At 40.1% G+C, this 21,022-nt stretch overlaps 8 protein-coding genes across 12 annotated transcripts; 4 read left to right on the forward strand and 4 right to left on the reverse strand.

The window, feature by feature from the left end:
• The first annotated feature begins 73 nt into the window (after positions 1–73).
• On the forward strand, positions 74–2,699 carry LOC111593029 (DDB1- and CUL4-associated factor 7). 4 transcript variants are annotated; one of them, XM_023305592.2, is made up of 7 exons: positions 74–157; positions 514–654; positions 762–1,021; positions 1,100–1,292; positions 1,559–2,018; positions 2,081–2,262; positions 2,326–2,699. In XM_023305592.2, the coding sequence occupies exons 4-7, from the start codon at positions 1,102–1,104 to the stop codon at positions 2,522–2,524; spliced, it is 1,032 nt and encodes a 343-aa protein (XP_023161360.1). In that variant the 5' UTR covers positions 74–157; positions 514–654; positions 762–1,021; positions 1,100–1,101; the 3' UTR covers positions 2,525–2,699. The 4 variants fall into 4 exon arrangements, with proteins under 4 accessions (XP_023161360.1, XP_023161361.1, XP_023161359.1 ...); XM_023305593.2 differs by having other exon boundaries at positions 518–654; XM_023305591.2 differs by lacking the exon at positions 74–157 and adding an exon at positions 172–437.
• A 1,643-nt stretch (positions 2,700–4,342) lies between these two features.
• On the reverse strand, positions 4,343–6,294 carry LOC111593015 (protein tilB). The gene is made up of 4 exons (XM_030224127.1): positions 6,154–6,294; positions 5,241–6,093; positions 4,956–5,174; positions 4,343–4,892 (listed from the first exon to the last, which is right to left on the reverse strand). Exons 1-4 carry the CDS (start codon positions 6,161–6,163, stop codon positions 4,811–4,813), a joined length of 1,164 nt encoding a protein of 387 aa, XP_030079987.1. The 5' UTR covers positions 6,164–6,294; the 3' UTR covers positions 4,343–4,810.
• Positions 6,295–6,607: 313 nt separating this feature from the next.
• LOC111593030 lies at positions 6,608–8,118 on the forward strand. Its single transcript, XM_023305596.2, has 3 exons — positions 6,608–6,730; positions 6,787–7,618; positions 7,680–8,118. Exons 2-3 carry the CDS (start codon positions 6,921–6,923, stop codon positions 7,882–7,884), a joined length of 903 nt encoding a protein of 300 aa, XP_023161364.1. The 5' UTR covers positions 6,608–6,730; positions 6,787–6,920; the 3' UTR covers positions 7,885–8,118.
• Positions 8,119–8,197: 79 nt separating this feature from the next.
• LOC111593028 (solute carrier family 35 member E1 homolog) lies at positions 8,198–10,197 on the reverse strand. 2 transcript variants are annotated; one of them, XM_023305590.2, is made up of 5 exons: positions 9,948–10,197; positions 9,627–9,874; positions 9,320–9,528; positions 9,140–9,265; positions 8,198–9,071 (listed from the first exon to the last, which is right to left on the reverse strand). In XM_023305590.2, exons 2-5 carry the CDS (start codon positions 9,853–9,855, stop codon positions 8,574–8,576), a joined length of 1,062 nt encoding a protein of 353 aa, XP_023161358.1. In that variant the 5' UTR covers positions 9,856–9,874; positions 9,948–10,197; the 3' UTR covers positions 8,198–8,573. The 2 variants fall into 2 exon arrangements, with proteins under 2 accessions (XP_023161358.1, XP_023161357.1); XM_023305589.2 differs by having other exon boundaries at positions 9,627–10,194.
• A 348-nt stretch (positions 10,198–10,545) lies between these two features.
• Positions 10,546–12,366, reverse strand: LOC111593038 (protein panoramix). Its single transcript, XM_023305605.2, has one exon. The coding sequence runs from the start codon at positions 12,224–12,226 to the stop codon at positions 10,637–10,639; it is 1,590 nt and encodes a 529-aa protein (XP_023161373.2). The 5' UTR covers positions 12,227–12,366; the 3' UTR covers positions 10,546–10,636.
• A 362-nt stretch (positions 12,367–12,728) lies between these two features.
• LOC111593052 (39S ribosomal protein L22, mitochondrial) lies at positions 12,729–13,786 on the forward strand. Its single transcript, XM_023305625.2, has 3 exons — positions 12,729–13,098; positions 13,173–13,386; positions 13,457–13,786. Exons 1-3 carry the CDS (start codon positions 12,838–12,840, stop codon positions 13,675–13,677), a joined length of 696 nt encoding a protein of 231 aa, XP_023161393.1. The 5' UTR covers positions 12,729–12,837; the 3' UTR covers positions 13,678–13,786.
• Positions 13,787–14,381: 595 nt separating this feature from the next.
• On the reverse strand, positions 14,382–15,965 carry LOC111593041 (transcription factor IIIA). The gene is made up of 2 exons (XM_023305608.2): positions 15,591–15,965; positions 14,382–15,531 (listed from the first exon to the last, which is right to left on the reverse strand). Exons 1-2 carry the CDS (start codon positions 15,771–15,773, stop codon positions 14,518–14,520), a joined length of 1,197 nt encoding a protein of 398 aa, XP_023161376.1. The 5' UTR covers positions 15,774–15,965; the 3' UTR covers positions 14,382–14,517.
• A 632-nt stretch (positions 15,966–16,597) lies between these two features.
• On the forward strand, positions 16,598–18,562 carry LOC111593048 (NECAP-like protein CG9132). The gene is made up of 4 exons (XM_023305620.2): positions 16,598–16,793; positions 17,546–17,942; positions 18,071–18,282; positions 18,349–18,562. The coding sequence occupies exons 1-4, from the start codon at positions 16,711–16,713 to the stop codon at positions 18,398–18,400; spliced, it is 744 nt and encodes a 247-aa protein (XP_023161388.1). The 5' UTR covers positions 16,598–16,710; the 3' UTR covers positions 18,401–18,562.
• Positions 18,563–21,022: the final 2,460 nt, after the last annotated feature.

Here is a 21,022-nt window from a genome sequence, read left to right on the forward strand (position 1 = left end):
CTGAAATCTAGAGTTGCATCCATACGAGTATCGATAAATGTTTTGGTATCGTACTATAAGTCAAATCATAAATGATCGACTTTAGTGGCCATCACAAACAGCAGAAAAAGTGGCAACACCGCCGTGTATATACATTTTGAGAGAAAATTTTGTTCAGGTGTGAAAAGTTCTTGTATTTAAATATTGTTTAAAAATTAATGAAATTGTATTGCAAATCAATACTTAATTAAGTAAACAGCTGCTATTGTTAAAGTTAGTGCTCATGCAGCGCGTTAAGCCGTGTTTACTTAATTACGAATAATACACTGCAGCCGCAAATTGTCGCGTCGCATTACATGCAGTGTTGCCAACTTTTGTATTAGCTAAAATCTATCTCGCCAAAATTTGCTTTTATTTACACTTATGTGCATCAAAATTTTGACATTGCTAATGAAATGGTTAGCTTAATTAGCAACATTATGTATAAGAATGTTAAAAGCCGATACTCATGATTATTAAACGATTATCTTTTAGCCAGACTGCGTATCACCGCCATAACAATATAGCTTACAAACATTTTTGTGGACCTGGATATTAATAGCTAAATCTAACCGGAAAAGGCTAAGTGGGCACCACTTTAGCCTGCGCCGCCGCCAAGTCGTCACACAAAATGAAGTGAGCTACACAACAAATAAAATAAATGAAACTGCAATTGAGAACTTAAACGAAATGATTTTTACAACAATAACATCTCATTCTCGATTTTCTCTTTCCGCGTACAGTAAACCAAAAGGCACAGCGGTTTTTTGTTAATTTTCTGAAGTTTCAATTTGTCTCGTCATTATCATCATCCGCATTGCCATCGTAATTTTAGCAGGTTTGTCTTATTACCACCCATCAACCGCCAGCCCGCCCACCCAGCTAGCTTTTGTGAGAAACCTTGTATAAAAGTTCGGTTACTGGATCATTTTTATTGCGCAGAGGAACTCTGTCATTCGATATTCTTCATATCCCTAACGAACACACACACATACATATTTAGGTAAGTTCTGCTAAAAGTTGTGTTACTTCTGACTTCTGACTTCTAACTATTGCCTATTTAACATTATATGTCCTACAGTTATGTCATCGACCGCGGGGAAACGTAAGGAAATATACAAATACCTGGCGCCATGGCCATTGTACTCCATGAACTGGAGTGTCCGGCCAGACAAACGTTTCCGCCTTGCGTTGGGTAGCTTCATCGAGGAGTACAACAACAAAGTGCAAATCATAAGCCTGGACGAGGATACCAGCGAATTTAGTGCTAAAAGGTGAGGGAGATTAGACAAAATGAGACAATTGATCAACTAATTAATTTGAGTATAGAATAGTTTCAATTATAAGCAAATTTGCATAATATCTGTGTATTAGAAAGTACATATAGAAAGTCTGAGATTAGCTTAAGACAACAAAGTCGGATAGAAGACAGATTGTCTTTGGTTACATAGCTTATGATGCTGCTTGAGGGTCACATTTGTGACTTAACTATATCGACATCAGCAGAAAGCTTAATAATAACTTTTAACTTCATTTGCAGCACCTTTGACCATCCATATCCAACAACAAAAATCATGTGGATACCAGACTCGAAAGGCATCTATCCCGATCTGTTGGCCACCAGCGGTGATTATTTGCGGGTTTGGCGCGCCGGTGAACCGGATACCCATTTGGAGTGCGTGTTAAATAATAACAAAAATAGTGATTTTTGTGCGCCGCTTACATCGTTCGACTGGAATGAGGTAGATCCCAATTTGGTTGGCACCTCATCTATCGACACCACGTGCACAATATGGGGACTGGAAACTGGGCAGCCACACGCTCGCGTCTATGTGGCTGGGCATGTTAAGACACAGCTGATAGCACACGACAAGGAGGTCTATGACATTGCATTTTCACGTGCCGGCGGAGGACGGGATATGTTTGCCTCTGTTGGTGCTGATGGTTCAGTGCGCATGTTTGATTTGCGTCATCTCGAGCACTCGACCATTATCTATGAGGTAAGCCACAGTAAATAAATTTTTTATGTATATTTAAATCATTAAATATATTCATTGCTTAGGATCCTGCACATACCGCCCTGTTGCGTTTAGCCTGGAACAAACAGGATCCGAATTACTTAGCCACAGTTGCCATGGATTCATGTGAAGTTATTATTTTAGATGTTCGTGTTCCTTGTACACCTGTTGCAAGACTGAGCAATCACAGAGCGTGCGTCAACGGTATTGCGTGGGCGCCGCATAGGTGAGCAACTGAAAATTGCAAAAAAGCCGATGAGAAGAATACATATTGTTTCCTTGATTACAGTTCCTGTCACATTTGCACTGCCGGTGATGATCACCAAGCACTGATCTGGGATATACAACAAATGCCACGCGCAATCGAGGATCCAATTTTAGCCTATACAGCTGCTGAAGGCGAAGTCAATCAAATACAATGGGGTGCCACGCAACCCGATTGGATAGCCATTTGCTATAACAAAGCGTGCGAGATCCTGCGGGTCTAAGAGTCAATTTTTTCTTACCACCCATGCCACATGTCCCTTTCCGACCCACACTGCTCTGCCTGTGACTGTGATGTAAGGAAATTGGCTGCTGTCACAGTCGTCAACACGCACCCAACAACAACATAATCAGGCGAAACAACAGCAGCAGAAGTACACTAACACCACACAAAGACAAACACACACACATATATATATATATATATATATATATATATATATATATACATGCGGATACGAACGTAATGTAGTTGTAGGTTTTGTAGGCGCAGCGGAAGAAACGCGTTTTAATTTGATATAATATGTATATATATATATATATATTTATATATATATAAATATATATATATTTATCTATATATAGCTTTATATTCGGACGTCGATTTGTATCCCACAACCGCAAGCTATCTTTGGCGTTTGGTCGTCTGTGACTGTGGGTCTACAAACATGTGTGACGCATAGGGCGGAGCAGCCGGGTAATTCTATTAGATTTTAGTTCTTCAATGCTCCTTGTGGCCGGGCCAGGCACATTTAGCATCTTAGCTTAGTTGGAACATAACGTTATGATATATAAGTCTCAAGGTATAACCAAAATATGTATTGCTATTTGTAATTTATTTGACTCGTTTCGCAACGTTACGCTGAAATGGATACCGCTTGATCCGGACGCTTAGATATATTTATTGAATTATCTGCTTTTAATAAGATTGTTTTTTTTTATTTAAATAACAAACAAAAATACACAGAAGAAGAAGAAAACAACAAAGAAAAACAAAAGATGATCGAAACAAAAACAATGTCCTACCTCGTTTTCAAACATGTAAAATGTTGTTAACATTTTTGTGTCTAGCCGCAGTAAAAACAACAACAAACAAACAACAACTACACGCATACAAGAACAACAGACAACAAACAACAGAAACAAAAGAGAGAAAAACCAGATGAAAATGTAACCAAAAAGACGCAAAATGCTTTTTTTTCGAAAAGTCTTTTATTTTTTGTTCACATTTTTTATTATACGTTTTCTATGGGAACCACAAACCAAAACAAACAACAAAAGGACTTAAGCAAACAAAAAACGCAAATGCAAAGTAAAAAAAAAAATAACAAAATACTTGTATTTAGACAACAGAAAATAACTAAAAAAAATACAAAAACAAAATACAATGCACAACCACAGCTAAATACAATACTTACTATTTAAAATACAACTAAAACAAAAAAAAACCGAAATATTATATTGAGCGAGAGAGAATACAAGATTGTTGCTATCCAAAAAAAAAAAAAACCAAAAAAAAAAACAAAAACAAAAACCAAAAGGAACATATAAAATATTGACTGCATATGAATACCATTAACTTCACGAAATACAGCCAGGCCCAGGAATGATCGTACGATCCTTACTCCCGCAGTATAAACTTGTAAGCACTGAACGCAAAAAACAAAGCAAAAGCAAAACAAAAATACAATACAATACTAGCCTTCCTCCCCGATCCTAAAAAAAAAAACAAAACAAAAATAAATACAATCCATTATCTATGGTCGAAACTATAGTGCGCCGCTCTGAGACTGAAATAAACGAGAAACCCCTTTAGATGAGACGCCTTTCCGTTGGCTCAGAATAAACTGTTCAAACTTCAAATGCTAACATATATAATATATAAAACCGATACTGCTCTTGATAATGCGTGTAAATACAGGAGAGAAAAAAGCGTACCACATTTATTTTTATTTTTTAATATTTTCGGTTCTTTTTTTTTACATCAGAATCCAAAACTCGTTTTGATACATACATACAAACATATATATATATATATATATATATAAATATATTTATATATACCAGCGTAGTGAGGATTTTTTGGCAAACGGTTTCTATAACTTAGCATCATTATTCCCATTTAGATCACAAAAAGCAAACTTAGTGAACGTAAAGCAATAATTTAAATTTTTAGTATGCGTTTGCATCATCTTTTTTAAATCCACCTCACACACACACACATACACACAGACACTGACACGAATGTACATCATGAATTGTAACTACATATACAATATAAGCAAGCATATATATATATATGTATATATACATTTGTATATGTATATATGTATATATAGACATCTGGTACTATGCTGGGTCAGCGCAGAGTTATAACACTAGAAGGCAGCAGGAATATGAGAGGCGCAGCAACGAAACAGAAAACCCCAAACAAACAAACAAAAAAAAAATATTTAAATAAACAATTTTTAAATAAAAAAAAAATAAGGCCTTGTGTCTCGCCTCGTCATCTAGATCAAGTCGGGCAAATCGGGCGGAGCGCAAATATTGCCAATATCGACTGTACCGCACGGTTCCTTTGCAGCAGGAGCACTGCAAGTGGGAGTGGAGTGTTTATTATTTCTGCCTGGATTTGGATCTGGATCTGTTACTCACCTTTTCTTCGGCGCATGCATGGACTTGACGGCGAGCAACTCGTTGGGCTTTAGCTTTTTGAGCAGGATCTGCAGATGCCCAGTGATTTGGGAACGCTGCACAACGGAGTCATCCGGCTTGACCTCCTCGCTGTAGGCCATTTGAAAGATCTTCCCCTTGACCGTGACACGCACATAGTTTGTCTGTACGTCCACATCAATCAGAGATGTGTCCAGATGCCTGTTATTGAAATGGTATAAGGCGAGATTCATTTCATCATCAATGTGTCAAGGTGTGAATACAAACTTGTAGACTTCCAATAGCAGACTATAGTGATCGGCCTCATCCTGGAAGTTGAACGGCAATTTGGCCTGGTTGATGTTGTAGGGTCGTCCGCAGGGCGCAAACAGATGTGGCGTTCGCTTCATATTTGTTGTCAATGGATTTGGTGACGGTTCGTGCTTTTCGCGGCCAAGCTTGTGCTGACGTGCTATCTCGGTGCGTACCTCCGGGCAGTGCTCACTCTTGGTGTTCCAGAAGATGCGTCTACGCTCTTCCTCGTCCTCTATGTCGGCGCACTGTTTAGTCAATTCGTTCTGCTGCTCGGCCACGCGTATCCGTTGCTCATCCCGTTCTATGGCCTGTGCCAGCTGGCACTGAACGATAACAGCTCGATGCTGTTGCACGAGACGCTGCGCTTGCAGGCGCTCTGTGGGCAATATCTCCTTGCAGTCGAGGCTCTGCAGCTGCAGCAAGGTGCCCACCACATACTCACGATAGTGGGGATAGTCGGCACACGGATTACCAATCAGAATTAGTTCGCGTAAATTGTAATTGCCAATTAGCGACTCCACGCTGGTCAGCTCGCCAATGAAGTTAAGCGTCAGGTCGAGCTTGTTGAGCGACTCGAGACTTTCCAAGTTTTCGATGCGCTCAATATTGTTAACTGCCACATTGAGATACTCGAGACGCTTCAGCTTGAACAGATTCTCTAGCCGTGCTATGAGATTAGACTGCAGCAGCAGTATCTTAAGATCGCGACACCAGTTCTGTATGTGCTCAATGCATTCGATATCCTCTTGGTGCAGCGACAGCTCCTCCAGCGTGCTAATTAGTCGCTCATTATGCTCCGACTTTTTGCGCACCAGCTCCTCGGTAACTGCAGACGTTGCAAGTTCGATTACAAAAACAAGAATTCAAATTTTGTTGTTGCACTTACTGCGCACCATAATTACGAAATAGTATAAATATTAATGAGGTCTGTGTAGAAGACTAGATTCAACTAATTCAAACTATAAACAAACAAAGGCCACTGCGTTGCTAGGTTCAGCTCGTTTCCTGTGCAGTTGTTATTGGACGTCGGAATTGAATTTAAGTTTTGTGTCATCGGCGGGCGAGCGAGCGAACGGCCGACCGACCGATTGAACCTATCGAAATTAACATATCGATTTGCATTCAAGCAACGTCATCGACGTCACTGGCCCCTTCATATGTAGTGCGGGAAATCTAATCAGTTGAATTAGTTAGTTTAGAGTCTCAAGTGCTTGATTACAGGGCCGGACTGAGGTAAATACATGCAAGTGATATACATGCATTTATAAAAATATATTTATTCAATACATTTATTTTACATAGTAAATAACAACAAAGAAGTAAGAACTAAACAAAGCTGAACAGTTAATGGGATCAATAGGTTGCGAAGTGAACTAGATTTTGGGCATAATTAAGCCAAGATTCATCCACATAAATCCACTCAAAGTGCAAACTCGAATACGCCGTGGGAAATGTATTCAAATGTTAGTCGCATGAGTATATTCTTAAGAGAACCTTATTTATATATTTTTGTTTATAGTTTGGCTTGCCTGTGAGTCCGCTCCTGTGTCCATCTGCCTCTGGTTTGCACGCTGAATTAAACTACGCCAACGGGAGCTGAAGCCAGACAATTTTAAACATTGTAAGCGTGATCAGCGGCGGGCATCGGGCAAAATGGGCGATAAGGATATGGATATATTGCGTCCACTCAGCGACAGCGAAGTGGATGAGCTGATGGCATTGTACAGGACGAAATATGGAGCGCTCAACTTTCATTATCTACTGATGTATAATCAGCGTAAATGGGATCGCCAGCTAGAGGTAGCGGGCGTATCGCGAAGCGATCAGGCTTACATATCGCTGCGCAAACGTTTCTTTACACATCGCACTGGCGATTTCCGGCAGTACGGCACGTACGTGAGCCTGCATGAGGATGTGGTGCAGAGTGTCTCCTTCTACAGCTGGCAAGCAGCTGGAGCGGAGCTCTTCGCCTGCCTGGAGCAGACGCGGCTCATTCAATGGGCCAAGGGGGCACTGCTGACCAATGTCGATCCAGAATATTGTGCACGCGTCAAAGAGATTGCCGTAAAGAAGGGCGCCTCGGGCATACAATCACGTCAGTGCTACGGCATGGTATTGCCACATGCTGATGCAAAAGCGATAACGGTGCCCGAATTGCTATCGGACTTTGAGCTGCGCCAGCTAACCGACGAGGATGCCGAAGCCGTGCACGCCATATGGCCGAATAAGGGCGAAGGATCCCTGGCATATATACGTGCACTGATCAGGTTCAATAGAACAGTGGGCGCCTGTCGCAGTGACACCGGCGAATTGATCGCCTGGATATTTCAGAATGATTTCTCTGGCCTGGGGTAAGTTGCTGGGCAAAGTCTAATGGACTCTTGGCAAAATGCTTCATTTTCTTTTGGAAAGTATGCTACAGGTGCTACCCAAGGCGGAGCGTCGTGGCCTTGGTGGCCTATTGGCTGCCGTTATGACCAAACTGATTGCCAAAAAGGAGGAGGTGGCGCTCACCGCATGGATCGTGTCCAACAATTGGCGCTCGGAAGCGTTGCTCAAACGCATTGGCTATAAGAAAGAAGTTGTAAACGAATGGATAAAGCTGTTGCCCGCATAGTATGCGCAACGTTGATTGACTGACTGCCATGGGATTGGGATTGGGATTGGGTAAGGGGATGGATAAGCACCAAGCCGGTTCCAAGTGAAAGCCAAACGGACTGGTTTACACAGTACGTAGTAGATAAATGTGTTTATTGCCTATGTACACGGTCAACAATTTTTAATACGCACGCATTGCGTGCGTTACGATTTTGTAAATACATGCAGTTTTAAGGCATAGTCAAAATTCAAACTGCGGAAACAATATTAATTCCTTTCAGCGGCAATTGAGGCAAATCCTTTCCGGATTCAGTCTCGATTATATACTTATTTACACACCGCCTCACATACTAACTTTTATCATACATACAATTTTTTTACAATATATACTAAGAAATGAAACGGCTCCGGATGGGAGCAGTCTCAAAAAAAAGGGGGAAGAAAGTGAAACAGGAGGGAAACTACAAACAAAATGTGACATACGAGCAGAGAGCACATAGATATTGTTTGATTGTGTGATCTTGAATGCGGGAATACTATTCAATTAGTTGGATTGCCCGTAGATAGCGAACTCCGTCTGATAAGAGATGTTATCACCTGAAAATGTGCGTCTACGCACTACAGATCGGATCGAGACGAGGCGTGTGGAGACGGGTTGAAGCGAATGTTGTAGCTGGTGGTTCCAATACAATTTCACTACTTATAAAACTAAACGAATAACAGGCGCGTAGTGCTCCCGCTTGGCATCCCACTTCCGTTTACCAGCAAGCTGTTGCTGTTGCTGCTCACCGGCATTGTCATTGGCATTTGTACGTTCGCCGAGCCCGTTGTCTGCATCTTGTGTAGACCATTTCCTATGTTGCCATTAAAGGAGCTGCGATAGTAGTTGTCATTTAGCGGCGTATACTTTACATGACTGTTGGGCGTTTGCATCGGCAACTCTCGGGCTTTTGAGATTTGTTTGGCACGATTATAGCACAGCACACCGATGATAGCCAGCGTCATGCCGAGACAATTAACCCACGTAACCGGATTGCCCAATATCAACAGCGAGACGGCAATCACGAATATGCGCTTTGACGCGCTGGCGACGGCATATGTGAGCGGCGTAACGAGCGACAGCACGCTGAAGGCAATTATGTTTTGCATCCAATTGAGCACGCCGTCGGTGAAGAGCAGCGCAATCAATCTATAGTCCAGATTTTTCTGCAAGCCACGCAAATATTGTATTAGAATAATCGCAAACCAAATTGATAAACAGTTAAATGACATACAATGACCGAATGCCGGAAAACGGCTAAACTGTCCATGTAGAGCCAGAATGGCAGGAAAATGAATAGGGATAGCTTGCCCAGTAGATGTAGCAGCCGGAGGTGATGTATGCCTGTATCCTTGAGCACCTGCATAGAGAATTGTTAATGAAGGTCAAAGCAGACGATGTTAGAGAGCCTTACCTTTTTGGAGAAAATATTTTGGAGGGAAAACCCCATTGTTGAGATGAGTGCACTTATTAGACCAACCATATCAAATGAGATTTCCGTTACGGTCGCAACTGCCACGCCAGTTATGATGGGCAACAGGCTCAGGTACACTAGTGTGGGTTGCTTCTCGCCAAAGAAGACGCGTGTTAGAACAACGGTAAACAGCGGCATTGTCGCTTTAACTACATATGTGCACGAAGAAGAAGACAAAACAGTTATCAACTTTTGGTGACGTGTGAAGGTAGTTATGATTTCATTGTTGTGTAAGTACTTAGCTGACCTGTGTGCGCGTAGGAGACGGGCACCTTCCACAGCGATATGTGCGATGTGACCGAGGCAAGTAGCTTGCCAATGGCCAGTGGCACAATTAGTCGCATGTAGTAGGCGCGCGGTATATCCTGGTATTTGCGTATTCGCCATAAATTAAAGAATGGTCCACTGTATAGGGTGATGCTGCATAGCTGTATGAGGGTGACGGTCATTGGGAACGGGAACTCGTTGAGCACCATTTTGCCAATGACATTGTTGCTAGACGAGATCACGTACCAGAAGAGGCACATCAGTAACACGACGGCAACATGACGGGAACTTGTGCGTTTACCACCCAACATATTTAAATATATGTGTATATATTGTAGTTGCTCGATTAAGAAGCCGTTGTCAGTGTCAGCGCCACGGAGTCACTTCCTCTGCGCCTGCCAGTCCGGTGGTCCTCTCTATTGATCTTTGTTTATTGCATCTCGCTGTATGTTTAAATCTTAAATAAATATATGCACGTCGACAACGTCGTCCGTTTGTTTTCTACGTGGACCTAACGGTGTGGCCAGACAACGTCGGACAAATGCGAAGTGTTGATAAATGCTACCACATTCTGTTATCGATAGTTATTTTCAAAATCATAATTTCCCAATTGGCGTCTTCCAACCAGAACTAGCAACTTCATGAACCTTTCGATTTTATCTTTAACAAATTAGATCACTAGGGAGAACAATCAACAAATTAGTTTTGGTTTTATTTAGAAGGCAAGTTAGATTTGTATAAATATTTAATATTAAATATCATTTATTTAGAGTATGTTTTTTTTTTATTGAATTTTGTTTTCGTTTTTTTAAATATATTAATAGAGAAATAATTAATGGCGAAAATGTATTTATTGTTAAACATAATTAGTTATATATCTATTTATTAAAACTTTTGTTCAATTAACTTTAAATTCGATGGTTCTCATAGAATGATATTTGGTCAATAGGCAAAGCACTTTCAGTGATTGTTCTTTGGTAATCCTTGAGCTTAATGTTGGCTCAGTTCTTTAACTTCAGCGCGCTTGATCGCCAAGGCAGTGCGCAGTTCCCGAAATAGTCGATCGGCCCAGCAGGTTGAGCTGGGACTCGATGCGCTGAGCTCCTTCAATGCCAGCATGACGTTCGTTTGCTGTTGCGTTAGGTCCGTATCATCGAAACGGGGATTTAGCCAATAGACGCCCTGGTACGATGCTGGCATGGCCTGAACGCCAACGTCCCGGCTCTGGTTGGTGATTCGCGCATCCGTCTGGGTGGACACACTCTTGTAGAGACCGGTCGATAGCGAGTCGTCCTCTTCCCTGCTGCATTTCCCGTTCTCTGCCTGTTGCGTAGATCTGAGCTTGTGCAGGGACATCTTTGTATTCCGTTGCAGCTCCATCAAGCGCATCGCATCAATGCCGGTTAGACGCAACAACGCTCTGGTCGCATCTGGCAGCGGCTCCAAGCCCCATTTGTTCAAATTAATGTTCGACGCCGATGTCGAGTTGAACTTATATCTAACATTGAAATTGTTGCACAGCGGCGAGGGATTCTCAAATATATCACTTTTCATGTATGCCGCAAGGCTGGGCAGTTTCTTAATGGTATTGACCACCAGGAACTCGGTCTCCGGTGCTTTTGCCGCCTTAAGACGCATTAGATTCAGCACACTCTGCGCCCGCTCCAAGCCTAGCTGACGCCTTTCCTGAACTGTTCGTTGAGTCGTCGGCTCTGTTGCTCTTTGCATTAGTTTGTTTATGTTGATTACTTTGATGCTCTTCTCCTCCGGTCGCACTGGCACAAAGTCTAGCTCCTCGGGTTCCGGTTTTACGATGGACTTGGAACTTATTCTTGATCCACTGGCTCGATCACTTTCCAGCAAACGTCGCTCCTTTCGACTTTTCTGAGAACTGGGGCTAATGCTGCGACTGCGCTTTCGCTTTTTATGGCTGTCGTGTTTCTTTTCCTTCTTGTGTTTTTTCCTCCTTTTCTCGGTAGTTGTGCGCTTTAATTGGTCCAGTTCCTTTTGCCGCTGCTCGATGCGGGCTTGTAATTCCCGCTCTTCTTCGCTATTTATAATATTTGGCGGCTCAAGATCCATTGTATCCAGTTGATTCATCTGGCTATAGGATCCATTTGTGACGCCTGCAAAGTCCGTCTCCGAAAGGACATCAAGAAAACCTAATTGTAATTCTTTGCGTTCTTCCTTCGGAGCAACCAGCGCCATTAGATCTCCGACGTAATCATTCTGCGCATCCGAAAGATGTGCATTTTGTTCGGATTCACTTTGAGGTTCGTCTGTTGTCGATACTCTCAATGGTGTTTGGCAATAATCATTTTGTGGGCTCCGCTTTATGTCCACCTCACACTCAAGTGACGGTGGTGGAGGCGCTGGCAGCAACTCGTCCTGATCATCAACTTCGCTTTCCCAACCGGCGGCGCCCATAGGTGAGATCGCTGCCGGGTCGATGGCCGACTGTTCGCCTTCTTCACGAAGCGGAGTACAGGCGTCCTCATCATCTTTGGATGGGGATTCTTCACATTTCAGATTACTGTAATCGGCGTCGGCCTCATTTTTAATACGAGTTACATCTTCCATATTACACGGACGGCAATAAGATACTTTGCTGCCTGGATATGGCGTGCAAGATGCAATGTGATTGTTTCAAATCATTCTAAAAAATCCCAAAAAAAATTGTGATTTGTTGGTAAGCTCTCCTTAACAAATACTACACTGGCTCGACAATAACCGATTGGTGAGCCCGATAGTTTGGATCGAGCCGATGCCATGGCTAGCGATTAAGTTCGTGAACCAATTTATTATTTTTGAAGTTTGAATAATAGTTTTCTATTACCAACTTAGTTATAGGTTTAAAGTTAATTAATTTAATTTTGTTCAACCAATATATACTTTAAGCCAATTTGAAATTTAAAAATTTGAATTTGATGAACATATATTTCGTTCATTTTGGTATTTCCAATTTTGCGCATTCCATTTTCATATCGATATCAAAGCAAGAGATGGCAGATATTCAAGTCTATATTGTTGCAGTATTCACTTATCAACAAAAAGAGTTATCGAAATATCGATATGTGGTCGACTCAAGAGCCACACAGCTGTTTGCTGGCAGATTACGCGACCGATGGTGCTTCAACTTTTTTTATTGCTATAATTCATTTGACACTTTTATTAAACAAACCTGAAGCACCATGCACAAAATGATAAGGCAAATGGCGCAGCTTACGGTGCAAACGCCGTTGCTTGCAGCTGCCCCCGCAACCAGCGCAGCCAAATTGTTAGCCATGCCACCTGTGATCACGCAAAACGTTGACTGCTGCGGCGTGCACACGGCTACCTCTGGGGGTCTTTGCACCAAATGGAATAAACACAATTATGGACCACGCAAATGGCTGGAATACAACAAAACTGTGCATCCGCCACAGGCAGTGGGCGAGGAACCACGGAAGGCGGTAAAAAAAAACTTAAATTTTGTTTGTTTGGTCAACTTTAATAGTTTTGAAATTGTTAACTAATTGATTTATAGTATGTATGCCATATGCGCAGCAACATTAAGTATAGTCCGGACAAAATGTGGTATATAGCGGCCTTTGTGCGAGGCATGTCCGTAGATGAGGCGCTCAAGCAGCTGAATTTTGTGCTCAAAAAAGGCGCCACCGATGTCAAGGAGACGATACTGGAGGCGCAGCAAATGGCCGTTGAGCGGCATAATGTTGAGTACAAAAGCAATTTGTGGATTGGTAAATGAATAAGCGCGTTAAATATAGGCTTAAAATAATTTATGTTTACTGTGCTATCTATGTACACCAGCTGAGTCCTTTGTGGGCAAAGGACGTGTCTTCAAGGGTTTGCGACGACATGCGCGCGGTCGCTTTGGACGCGTTGAGTACAAGCACTGCCACTACTTTCTGCGGCTCGAGGAGGGCGAACCACCGCAGCATTACTACCTACCTGAGCCACAAACACCACAACAGCAATTGGAGCATTGGTTGGAGCAGATGCGCAGTCGGAAGATCATCAATTCACTGTAGATACTCGCACCCACACAGCATACGTCCTTATACACAGCCTCATCCACATAAAACGCATTTGAAGTTGTTTTCAAAAACGTTATTTTATTAATAAAAGTGAAAATGAAACTGACTTTTACTACTTATTAAGATTTGATTTGATTTTGTACACAGAACACGGCTGAACTTAAACGATCTATTAATCAGTGAATATGCAATGAAATGTGAATATCATATGAAAAGTTGAACAATAAAACTTTTACAATTACGAGAGAAATCGATGTAACTATCGAATGAATATCAAATATAGATCAATGATATACATTTTTTATTTTTTCAAATTGTCTTAATTATTATGATTATTCAATATTTTCTTTGGAAATAAAATATAAATTAAATTTACTCAATCTTAAAATATTTCTTCACGTACAGAATACCTTAGAATCTGGTGTTTTGGTATATACATCTATATGAGTGTCATATTCCTGTCCAGAAAACGCATATAGTACATCAAGAGCCTCATTTATTCAATAACTAATTTCCTGACTAGAATGCACTTGTTATATGCATACGAAACTGTTGGAAATTAAAGAATGTTAAGATTAAGTTTCTTATTTAAATAATCTATTAGCGAATGGACCAGAAACGCCAACTTTTAAATTTAATGCGTCTGATTAAGAACGTATTTCTTAGCATGCCAATAAATAAAAGCTTATGCAGTAAAATATAAATTATGAACGAAACAAAGTTTTTTATAATCGAATGTGCCAAGCATAAAAGGAATTCTACTGTAAGGTAGACTCTTAAATATATTTATATATAATAAGTCTTGCTTTTTATTTAAATTAAGTTTTTGACTCATTATGGCTTAATTTGCTCTTCTGTGCCGTCTTGTTCGTCATCTTCATCATCTTGATCCATTTGTTTTTCCTTCTGCTGCTGATTCTGCAGCTCCTCGGCCACGCTCGTGAGTGCCAATGGCTGACGCAGGCGCACCTCCTTATCCACTTTTTTGTCGAGCACCAGGCAAGCCAATTTGGATAGATGCGACCGGGCTGGCTTGCCCGCATCACGCCGACGCTTCCGCGATGACACTGGGGCTGTTTTTGGAGTTGGGCTTGAAGATAGTTTGTTTTTAGCTGGCTTGCGCTCTTTAGCTGTGTGATATCGCATCAAATGTTTGCTGAGATTCTGGGCGCTGCTAAAACAGCGCTGACAATCAACGGCGAGACATTCAAAGCGTCTGCCCGTGTGGCTGGTAAGAACATGCTGCCGTAAATTGCGCTCATACGAATAGCTCCGATTGCAGCCAGGCTCGGTGCATGAAAACGTTGATTCAGCATCTGTTGGGTGCTTGGCAGCGATATGTGCACTCAGATCGCTTGGCTTATCGTAACTCTTGTCGCAATGCTCACACTTGATGCGGTCGCGACCGTGCAACGTTTCGCGGCAATGTTTTGTGTAGAGCGTCCATTTGTCAAACTGCTGTTCGCATTGGGGGCATGCATAAAGTTTGCAGCTACGCTGGTGACTCTCCTGCTGCCATTGCTGATAAAAACCGCGTGTACATTTCTCACAACGAAATGGATACGCCTGTGTATGCTGTGTAATCTCGTGGCGACGCAGCTTCATCTTTTGTCTGAACTTAGCCGAGCAATAGCTGCATTCGTATTCGCGCGGACACTCATGTGCCTCGCGCACGTGTCGACTCATGTTGCTCGTCGATGTGAACATTTTGTTGCACTCTGGCAGAGAGCATTTGACTGTTTTCTGTAGTGCCGCAGGGCGTTCATGTGTGCTACGGAGATGTCGCTTCAAATGGGTGACTATTGAATAACTCTTGTCGCAGCCCTCGTAGCTACAAGCGTGCTTTTTCTAGATTAAGAGATGTTCAGTAACAAACTCGACAAGTATTTTGGGAACTTTTTACTTACAATGCCGGTATGGTGGTATTCATGGCGATCTAATTGGTCCAGACGTTTGAAGCTTGCATCGCATCCGCTTATGCTGCAACTGTATTTTGGACCAGTGCTGTCGCGGCGCGCCTGTTTGATCCTAAAATCCTCCAATACCACATCCAAGTCGCTGTCGCTTGTGATTTGCAAACCCGGTGGCATTTCGCTTTATCATAAAACAAGATTTCAGTTAAGCAACGTGCTGTCTAGTGATGTCGATATTACTTATCGATAAAGTAAAACATTTGATTGTAACACTGATATTTGCAGAAAATTTAATTTACTTTCGATACTTGTGTGTAGTATTTTTGATAATTGTTTGTTTTCACTATTTTATTATATTTCAAAGTTTACTTGTGGCTAAATATAGATAAATGAGAACAGTTGAATTGAAATAAAATGCAAATGAATTTTCGTGATGAACTGTCTTAAAAAAATTTAAAAATACTGTAATTGAACTAATTTGTATCGACTCTGCACAGCTGTTATTATTATCTCAAAGGGTTGACGATGGGTTACACCATTTAAAGATTCATCGGTAGTTGACATCGATTCTGCACTGTTTCTTTTAATCGTACTGAGAGTGCATTATCGATATCTTTCAATAGCGTACATTTTATAAACGGTGCAATAATATTAGACTCAACTGAAAGAAAACTACATCAAAAGCATTAATTTGACTCATTATTTCTATCGTACCATATGATATTTAAATTCCCAAACATTCATTGTGAAGGGTAATCGATGTTCCACAAACCATCGATATCGTGCCGCGCGTGCGTTTTAGCATCATTAAATTGCGTGTATTTAAAAAAATGCTTCATGAGCTAATCTCTGCTGCCGGAAATGAAATACGCATACGAAAAGTAAACAAAAGAAGTCATCTTCGACATATTTGCACGTTTTTTACTTACGATAGCTAAGTAAAAATCGATTTCTTATCTCACAACACATTATTGTGGAGGTCCTCCGACTAACTACATTATCGATATTTGGCATCGATTGTCTTATTGCTCCGAAGTATATGTAGTTGTAAGCTTAAAGTTATAAACGGAACTCGTAGGCAGGATAATAAACAATAGTATTAATTCAAATAAACATGGAATATGAAAGTGTGTTAATTGTAAAGCCCGAGGTATTTATATACAAAATACCGCCTCGCGCCAGCAACAGAGGATACAGGTGAGATACCATCAACTATACAAGAAATTCTGCTGCACAAAAAAACACAAAAATTTTGCCTAGTTGTTGTTGCTATTTTGTGGTGCAATTGAAAGTTTCGTGATTTCATGCAGAGACGCCCCCACATACCACACACGCACAACACTGTGTATACATATTGTGTGTGTCTGTGTAGACTCGTAAGAAATGCATAAATTATGTTAAAAATGCGCAAGGCACGGAAATCAGATTGAAATATGTGGCAAAGAGCCACAGCAAAAGCAATAGCCAAGGTTAAGAAAAAACCATGAATGTTGTTGTTGACTGTTGCCTCCTTTGAAGTTCAATTCCAATTGATTTTTTTTTTTAGTTTTTATGGTTTTTATATGCAGTTTCATTATGTTTTTTTGCGCTCGCCTTGCAGTTTCTCCTAATAGCTGTACATTTCACTTGCAAGTGAAATGTTTGTATGTATATGCATTTGCGTGCGCGCTCGTCTATCTATATATATATATATATATGTACTTGTATATGTATGTGTGTGTGTTGGTGTATGTGGCCAAAGCTTTTGTACATGTGTAATTGTTTTTGTTGTTACTTTTGTTGACTTTCTTTGTTTTCGCTTAAAGCGTTCACACAGCAGAACATACAAAATACACACACACAGCGAGAGTTAAAGAGCTCGCACACATACGTACATATAGATGCACATGCCATCTAGTAAACAATGTTTATTAACTGAATGAAAAAAAAAACCGTTTTAAAACACGCAGAGCAGCGGACTGGAACCTCAAAGAGCCCACCTGGACTGGACGAATGCGCTTGGTGGCCAAGGGCACCGCCTGCATACTAAAGCTGGAGGATAAGACGAGCGGTGCTCTGTTTGCCAATTGCCCCATCGATACATATCCCGGCGTGGCCATCGAAGCGGTTTCCGACAGCTCACGCTACTTTGTCATACGCGTCCAGGACGATAATGGACGATCGGCGTTCTTAGGTCTGGGCTTTGGCGATCGCTCCGATTCGTTCGATTTGAATGTGGCGTTACAGGATCACTTCAAATGGGTTAAAAATCAGGAGCAAATCGAAAAGGAGAAAACCGAACCCAAACAGGAGCTCGATCTGGGCTTCAAGGAGGGCGAAACCATTAAGATCAACATGCGCATTACGGTAAGTTTCTGAAAGAACAATAACGATAACGGCCGACTAGAAGATACCACGTAGCTCCTTAGTTTTGTTCTAATCTCTGCGTCGTTAGAGAATCTTGAAGCATAGCTCATCTTGTGCTTTGCTTACAGAAAAAGGATGGCTCGGAGGGCACCTCGCGCACTGGAAAGGGCAAAAGTACTGGTGGCGTGCTACCACCGCCACCCGGTGGCTTAGCCAAGATCGCACCACCACCGGCCGCGCCGGCCGCAGCGACACTGCGCCAAAGTCCGGCCGCATCGCCAGCACATAGGACAAGCGGTGGCGGCGCTGGCACGGAATGGACCGATTACGCATCCGCAGGGTAAGCTGGAATCACAATGCATTCTAATTCGTTCAACTAATTTTCTTCTATTGCGTTCGTTTTTAGGGGCAATCAAGGTCAACAGAACTCAGCGAATGCCAATTGGGTTCAGTTTTAGGCTGGGACCAGCGCAATGCGTCACGCACCGGTTTTGTGTAAAGGCTATTAAATGCTTCTTCTTTTTTTTTGTACACCCATACACACGCACACCCACACACACACACACAAACACACAACTTAAACTCGCTATTGAAATGGACGTCACATACACACAAGCATTGATATATATATATATATATATGTATATATATATTTATATATATAATACATTTACATACAGTCCGTTAACGTTAAATTTATATATATATTTTCTTCCTTTTACATATTGAGCATTATATACATATATGTATATTTGCATATGTAAAACGAACTGTTCTCACGTACAATTTTCAAAGAGTTTAACTTAAGCGTTTCTTTTGAGAAATGTACCGCAAGAGCAGTGAACGGAAGGTGAGAGAGAGGGAAAAAAGAAAGAGAGTGAACAGTTTCTGTTCGAGTTGGAAATGTAGCACTAAAACATTCCGTTTAGGGCAAGGCATTGTAATTAGTTCAAAAAGTATCGTTATCGTTATCGTTAAACCGTCGATTATCAATTTCTTAACAAATTATATTTTTCACTTCACATTGTTTTACATACACACAAACACACACATTTACTACCACACAAACAAACAAACACACGTCTAAAATGAAATGAAAAATAGAATTAAAATGAAGAAAGAAAAAGAAAAATAACAACTATAACTACATTTATTTAATTGTGCTAGAAATTGCAACAAACAAAAAATGCAGAAAATCGTTTTAACAATTTTGTTGATATTTCTAGTTAAAAAAAAAACAAACAAACAAAAATAAAAATAAAATAAAATTGTGTTTTGCTGCGCAGCATTTCAAACTGTTGCTGCATTCATTTTGTTGCTGTTGATAAAATACTAGTTGCGATCTAACGAATTCTGTTCAAATAATATTTATACATAGCTGTAACTGGCACAGTTGTACTAATTCCGAAATGCATAGCTTTTATTCTGTTAACCGTAAACAAACAAAGCAAAAGCAAAAGCAAAACAAAAACAAATTTTATGCTTGCAGTTCTGTTACAGTTGGACAGTCACTGCTCATGGGGCCCAGCACAGTTTAACAGCCTCGCCACATTGCAATCGTCTTGTTTTGTATTAGTTAATTAATTCCCCCGCCCCGCCCCGAATTAATGTATATGTAATTAATTGCCAGCTGTGCAGTTATACAAAATAATAAAATATATGTACACATCTATTAATATAACTATACAAAATAAAAAAAAAAAAACAAAAACAAAAAAAAATATATATATAATATAAATGAATATGAAAATAAAAAATAGCAATGAATTTCAATGTACAACTCCTGAGTTTCCCTTTTAAGCTGAGTTGATTGGTTTCATAATTTCCCAGGGAAATGCAGAAAAGAACTTTCCAATTGGAAAATATGAGTCTATTCCAATTGGGTAATCTAGTGCTGCCTCTTTCTGTCCTATGCTACAGGGTTTGTGTTTCAAAATCAATTAAAATAAACTTAGCTATCGACTTAAATTTACAATGTCTTGCTTTGCAGCGCTGTTAATTATTAAAAAATACATATACGAAATTTCAGTAAGTTGTATTTGTTTTTTAAGTTTTAATCTTTTTATTTAACTTATAGTGTTCTTCTTCTTATTCATGTATAATAATTTTTTTCTTCTTTTAATTGCTTTTTTATTATTTTTTCTTTTCTTTTCATTTGCTTTGTTTTAAAGGTATATTTGTTAAGCATATTTGTTAAATTTATTACAACTCAAATATTTCATAGGACTTTGCTTTAATACATGTAATTTAGTACGTGTTTTTGTTGCTGTTTTTTGTTGTTTTTGTTTTTTTTTTTACATTCTCAAGTTGGATCATCGTTTACTATTCATATACATAGAGATGGGGGGCGGGTTCTATACGAATAAATAGATGTATTTTATCTGGCTAACTACAAAATGCGGAGAATTTACCGCCAAGATCAAATATCTTTTAGAATCGTATCATCATTTCTATATGTTAATAATTTTACTTGCAATTTTGTTAGTTCGATTTTAATTTAGCATATTTTCCAGTTTGCCTTTGAGTGGGTGTGTGAGAGTGTTAAGAATTTAGGAAGCGTTTCGATGATGTTGTGAACTCTATTATTTAGATGAACAAGTTATATATATGCATATATATATATTGTTTATATATAAATAGCGAAGGTTTTAGTACGTACATACATTAGGTTTGCTTTCAAAACGGTTTGCGTCTTCTACACTTTGCTCTTTGTTTATGTTTCTCTTCTTCTTATACACTTATATATTACAACTTTTGGCTTATAACAGTATCTGTAGATTTGTTAAATATACATATATATATATTTATTTATTTCATTATATATGTATATATATATCATATATATATATATATATATATTACAACATTTGCTACGTAACCGTTTCAAAATGTGCATACATAGTTCGATTGGTAACACGAGTGGACCTGGCTAGGGCCTGTTTTTTTCTTATGCGTTTCTCGTTTAAGTCTACGTATAACAGTTTTGAAAGTGTCTGTATGTGTGTATGTGTTATACTACGCTACATATAACTTGTGTGTGTGTTAACACAATATTTTCGCTATATTTATATTTTTTTAGA

Source organism: Drosophila hydei, unplaced genomic scaffold (assembly GCF_003285905.1).
Source record: "Drosophila hydei strain 15085-1641.00,03,60 unplaced genomic scaffold, DhydRS2 tig00000361-arrow-arrow-pilon, whole genome shotgun sequence".
Lineage (NCBI taxonomy): Eukaryota > Metazoa > Arthropoda > Insecta > Diptera > Drosophilidae > Drosophila > Drosophila hydei.